The sequence below is a fragment of the Motacilla alba genome, chromosome 8 (genome assembly GCF_015832195.1).
Source record: "Motacilla alba alba isolate MOTALB_02 chromosome 8, Motacilla_alba_V1.0_pri, whole genome shotgun sequence".
Classification (NCBI taxonomy): Eukaryota; Metazoa; Chordata; class Aves; order Passeriformes; family Motacillidae; genus Motacilla; species Motacilla alba.
Window position 1 is genome coordinate 18442587 of NC_052023.1, and position 6000 is coordinate 18448586.

A 6000-nucleotide genomic window follows, 5' to 3' on the forward strand; every position below is an offset into this window, starting at 1 on the left:
TTAGCAAACAATAAATTCGTTACAGCCAAAGTGAATAGCACAACTTGACTCCTTACTAGATCCTACACAACCTAGGAGATATTTAGAATAGAATAGTTCAGCTGGGAGAGACCTACAATAATCATCTAGTCCAGCTGCCCATCAAGGCACAGCTGACTAAATATTAGGTAAATACATGGTAATTACTTGACCAAAGACTGTAGGTACACAAACCCAGTAAGTCCCAAGTACAGAGCACAAAACTTCTTTCCTTCAGTCAGTTTCCCTTTCCCAAGAGCATTTGACACAAAGATAATTTTTTTAAAAGCCACCACAAAAACAAAAAAAACCCAAAGAAAATCCTCAACAACAACAAAAACCTAAAATCAAAACAAACAAACAAAACCCGACAAAACAAAACAAGGAAATTGGAAAAAAAAAACCAAAAAACCACACACAGAAAAACCCAAACAAAAAAGCCAAAACCCCATCAAAAAGCCAAGCATTCCAGTAGAGCAAGCAGTCTCTGCTTCTGCCCTGGGACTGCACTTGTCAGATCACACTCCTGAGCACCTGTGCCTTGCCAGCCAGCTGCATCTGTCCCTGGATGCCATGGGGGCAGATGGGCTGAGGAAGCAGATTGACTCAGGGATGAAAGCCTGGCAGCAATGCTGCACCAGGGCTGTAGGAATGTACAAGCAGGAAGCAGCATTTTAAAGACTAACCAGAAAATTTCCAGGATGAACACAGTGCTCACAGTACATCGCTGTCAGATGACACAGGTTGTTATTTAGGTCTCAGCACACGCCTGTGGCTGCCCTGTGAGCAGACACTCAGCTCAACCCCACAGCCTGACACTCAGGGCTGCTGCAGCAGCTCTGATGTGGCACAGGGGTTTTGGATGAGCAGCCTCATAGCAGCCAGAGACCCAGTGCTGAAGAGATGCTCATCAAGGCAGGTCCTGCTACTGGTACTTTACTTTTTTAGTTTTCTACTAGCAGGCATGGAGAAAAAAAAGAGTTTTTCTAATGATTTTCCTATGATTTTTGAGCAACTTCAAGCTCAGTGCAATGGAGCCATTAACTGAGTCACATTAAGATAACCTGGCTTAACTTGAAGCCCTCTATGGCTCCAATTAAACAAATCCAATCACTCAAGAAAACCTCAGTTGTTGCGAACACCAAGGTAAAGATTCTGTTGATCTACCTCAAAACTCCAGGAAGAGCATTAATCTCATACATCAAACAAGCAGGAAAAAAAAAAGGATTTTTTTTAAAAACCTCACAAATTATAGTATTTAATATCCTATGTTCAAGGATAATATTCATTGTGGGAAAAAAAGCATGAAATTGCATTCACAGAAATCTATTTCCTTCACTAGACTGTAGGGAATATAGTCTACATTTGCATGTAGACTTTACAGACCAAAAGAGGGCTATGTTACATGATTAATTTTTATATTTCATCTACAGAAACAAAATTAAACAGAACATGAACATCCAAGATGTCATAGACAAGAAATAAATTAAACAGAAGAGAACCTGATCTCTGAAACCTATTACAAGTGAAAACATACAAGTTGTTTTGGTGAAGAAAACTTACTTTCACCTCTCCTTTCAATGAAAAGAACAAACAAAGGCAATGTACATGTTCTGCACAACCAGGTAAGTGCCATCCTGGGGAAACACTAAGTCCAAGAGGATTGCTCAAGGCAAATCAGAACAAAATTCTATGCAAAACCTGAAAAATCAATCTATTTAATAAAGTTAACTATTAGACTTAATGCTGTTGAATTAATGAGATTCCCAGAAGCTGAATTTTTTGTTTAATAAAATGAAATAAAAATACTTTTTTTAAAAGTGAAACACAGGCATCTACAATGTGGTTTTCCATGCCCTGACATCCCAAAGCATGTCATCTTCCCAAAAGACTGGTGACTGGGAGATGAAACACAGTTAAGTATCATTAAATTCTATTATTAGCTTTTTAGCAAGGCTAATTACAAGACTGCCAACCCAAAATGTCATGGAGATTGCTCTGACGTAATCATCTAGCACCCAGGAAATGAATGGAAACTACCAATCCATCTTGCTGACACATAACAGGAAAAAGAGATGCTCGACATGAATATCTGACATAATCTTTATAACTTCCTGAGGCAAACAAAAGAAATAGAATTAAAAGCAAAACAATCACAAGCCAGCATCAGAGAAACATCACCAGAAAAAAATTCAATGAAATTCCCTTTTTGAATCTCAACAGTATTTAGGAGTTCAAAAGAACAAACAGGTAAATAAAGTGGTCAAATAACTGATGTTCAAATCAAAAGAACCCATCAAAGCCAAAATGCTACACAACACGTTTTGCCAAATTAAGAGACTGAATCCCCTGGAAGAAAAAAAAATTAAAAAGAAAACCAAGTTTCAATACTAAGGCTGATCCTGACCATAAGGTTTTATATTTGATACCATCTGAGATTTCATGATGCTACAAAAGCAGAAATTGTGCCTGGGATTACCATAGCCTTACCCTGATGAGGCTTTTTCTGCTCCTATGTTGTTACATTTTCCTGAAAAAGAATTATTGTGATAAAAAAATAATTGCTATCTTAAAAGGCCTCGTCTTATTGCATTTATTTATTATTCTAATGCTTACATTTGATCAAAATCAACTCTTTACAAGGGCTTTATGTAACTGTGCATGCACCTGGTAGGTCTATATATAATCCATCCCCAATAGTCAAATGTTCCCCTCTAGGTCTTTCCTCAGTATGGTGAGGGATCACTGAATGATGCTAATGCCCTCCTTATCTGACAACACACATAACCTTCAACAGCTTGAAAGGAATCTCACTGCTTTTCCAAAAAGCTTTCTCTTAACTGTTTCCCAAAAAAGATCCCCACAGAAAATCGATTAAACAAATCACTTTTTAGCCACACCTGTTTAAAACTGATTGATGGAAGATCATGTTCAATTAGAGACACAGGTTTCGCTCGCACACGCGTCAGTAACTGTAACATATGGAGACAACTAAATCAAGTAGAACTGCTCCCTGTTCCTCGCACGTACCAGTTGACTTTTAGAAAACAAAACTAACAGAGCGATTTTCTAATTAGTACCGGATGACACATCAGTAAGGGGTTGCTGTAAGCCGGGTTTTCCTCAGGTTGCCCATCTATCTGCAAGCGACGCGCGTTTCGAAAAAGACAAGATAATTTTTTTTTTACCAAAAGGAGTCGCACGGGGCTGGGAATACAGGCACTGGCAGTTACATAAACCGGTGCTAAAAATAAACTTGAGAGGCGCGGTGGGCACGGTGGGGCAGGGGCTGGGGGCGGCAGCGCTGCCCGCCGGGGCGCCGGGGCCGGGCCGCAGTCCCGGAGCGCGGAGGGTCGCTGCCCGTTGGGCCCGGCCCACAGTCGCCCGCCGGCGGCTCTGCTCCGGCCGGGACCCGCGGCCCGCTCCGGCCCAACAAGTCACCGGAGCGCGGGCACGGGCGGCCTCTGCTTACCACCAGCACGGGCACGCCTGCGGTCAGCGAGTAGAGGAGCACCGGCGGCACGGCGCTGCGATCCTCCGGGCCCGGGTAGGGCTTGCGGTACGCGCCCTCGTAGCAGAAGAAGCCTTGCACGTTGACGGTGAAGGTGTCCGTGTACTCGAAGTAATAAGCCAGCATCACGGTCCCTGCCATGATCACCATCTGGAAGTAAAGCATGCTGGTGAGCGGAGAGGGCACTCGCATGTACGTGGGCTCCGGCGGCCGCGGCAGCCCCTCTCCCCGGCGGCGCGCTCCGCCCGCTCCCCGGCGGCATCCACCGCGGGCGGGGGCGGCTCAGCGGCGCCCGGGAGCGCGGTCGGCCCGGCGGGGAGCGCGGCCAGGGCAGAGCAGGGCAGCGGGGGCCCGGCCCGCCGCTCCGGCAGCGGCTCCGGCGCGGGCACCGGCTCGTGCGGCGGGCGGGCGGAGCGCGGCGGCGGCAGGGGCGGCCCGGCCCCGCCCCGCCCCGCCCCGCCCCGGGAGCGGCGGCCGCGCCGGACCGGGCGGTGAAGGGAATTGCTCGAGTCCTGGACGGCTCCCACGGCACAGCCCCGCGGCCGTGATGAGTAAGGGAACCCTCCGCTCTTTCTCCCCCGCCTCCTGCGGAGCGGGGGCCACCGCGCGTCCCTCGCTGCGCCCACGCACACCTGTACGACGGGCGTGCACAGGGCGGGCAGCTCCCGCAGGTGCACGCACTCCCGTCCCGTCCCGTCCCCTCTCGGAGCCGGCGGGGAGCGGCCCCGGCACTGCCAACAGCCGCAGCTCGGACGGGCCCGGGCAGGCACACTGATCGCCACTGTTGGCCGGGGTGGGAAAGATCTCAGCATGGAATCACAGAAGCGCTGCATCAGTTAGGTTGGAAAGGTCCTCTGGGATCATTGAATCCAACCTGTGGTCTAACACCGCCACGTCAACTAGACCATGGCACTAACTCCCACATCCAGTCTTTCCTTAAACACCTCCACACCTCCATGTACTCTTGTGTGATTCTGTGATTTTACCTGAAAATCATTCTTCATGTTTGCTCTGTGGTTTGCCTGACACTTTTATGGCAGAAGTTTTGGAGATACATTGTATTTACATGTTAACAAAAGAGTTTAAAATTAGATTCCTTAACTTAAACCAAATAAGTTTACTGTATTTATTTATATTAAAAATCTTGTCAACACACAGCATTTATCCTGAGCATATCTGCTTGTTTGGGTGATAAGATACAGGAAATACATTTCACTTATACAATCAGCTTGTGCTCTGGCTCATTTCTGGCCGCAGTAGAAGTTCCCTACGGTCCCACAACTACCCACCCTGACCCCCCAATCCTTCCAAAACTGGGAATTGAAGTACATAGTCTTTTGTATATGGATAGTTATGAAAACATTTAACACTTAAAGCTTTTGTTTAACACCTATAAAGAAAATTGGTAGCTGGCCTTGAATCCATCCTCACTCAAGTAACATCCTAGAGTAAAAGGAGAGTCTGCCCCAGTGCTGAGAGAAGTCATACACATAGAAACACAAAAGAGTTCTATTTAAAAATACATATACAGCAATACACATAAGAATAGACAGCTGTGCCCAAGGCTTGTACAGAAGCACGCATGTGTGGGCTCTAGACTGGATCCCCAGAGCCAGCAGATAAAACAGTTACTTAAAGGTACACACCCCACCCCAAATCTTACAAGGGTGGAAAACACTTAATGGACGCTTCAGCCATAGAGTCTACTTATTTTACATAGAAAAGGCAGTAAGAAATAACAAATGAGATTAGATCATCCTATTTTATAATGAGTAATCATTCTTCTAGTGCTGCACTTTGGCTTTAACTGTTCATTTTCTTCCCTTTCTTAAGAATTTTTTCAATATTCAGTGATGTTAGTCTCTGTGCATTTATTTTTAATCAGCCCCTGAAGAACACACTCGTCATGTCTGGATTCCACATCCAGTCTATTTTTATGTGCTTTTAACACACTCTCCAGAAGAATCTAAGTCATGTAATTCGCACTGCACTCACCAGACTTAGCTGGATAGCTCCCTACCTTTGTGAAAAATCTGTAGCGAGACATGAGACATCTTGTGGTGAATTCTGCCTAGCACAAATTCTCTTTTCCCCATTTCTGTAGCACAGTCTAATACACATTACCATACACATAAAAATCATAATCCCAGAAATTGCGTACAGACACCCTCATTGTTAGGATGTATGGCCTGATCCAAAGACAAAAGTCAGCAGCTGGACTGCAATGAGCACAAGACTCAGCTCTTCAGTTCTGTTTGAGTGCATGCCCCATAGAAATGCTGGTGGCATATATCTTTCAAATATTTGCAAGGAGGAAAATCAATGTTTTTCCAGAAACCAGCTGATAAAATAGTCCTGCATTTTGCTATCACGAACCAACTTCTTTTTATAGATACACCAATGTACCACAGTTAGCTGATCCAGTAAAAGCAGAGATAGCTTTTTATTACCATGAACATGATGTTTATTGT

The 6000-nt window shown here is 45.3% G+C and overlaps 1 protein-coding gene across 2 annotated transcripts in view; it reads right to left on the reverse strand.

Annotated features, from left to right (window-relative positions):
* Positions 1 to 4585, reverse strand: part of PLPPR5 (phospholipid phosphatase related 5) — a 45879-nt gene extending 41294 nt beyond the window's left edge. The window contains exon 1 of one of the 2 annotated variants that reach the window (XM_038144548.1): positions 3491 to 4585. In XM_038144548.1, the coding sequence (XP_038000476.1) occupies positions 3491 to 3721 (231 nt within the window). In that variant the 5' untranslated portion in view covers positions 3722 to 4585. The remainder of the gene's footprint in view (positions 1 to 3490) is intronic. The other variant, XM_038144549.1, reaches the window with a different exon arrangement.
* Between the last annotated feature and the right edge of the window lie 1415 nt (positions 4586 to 6000).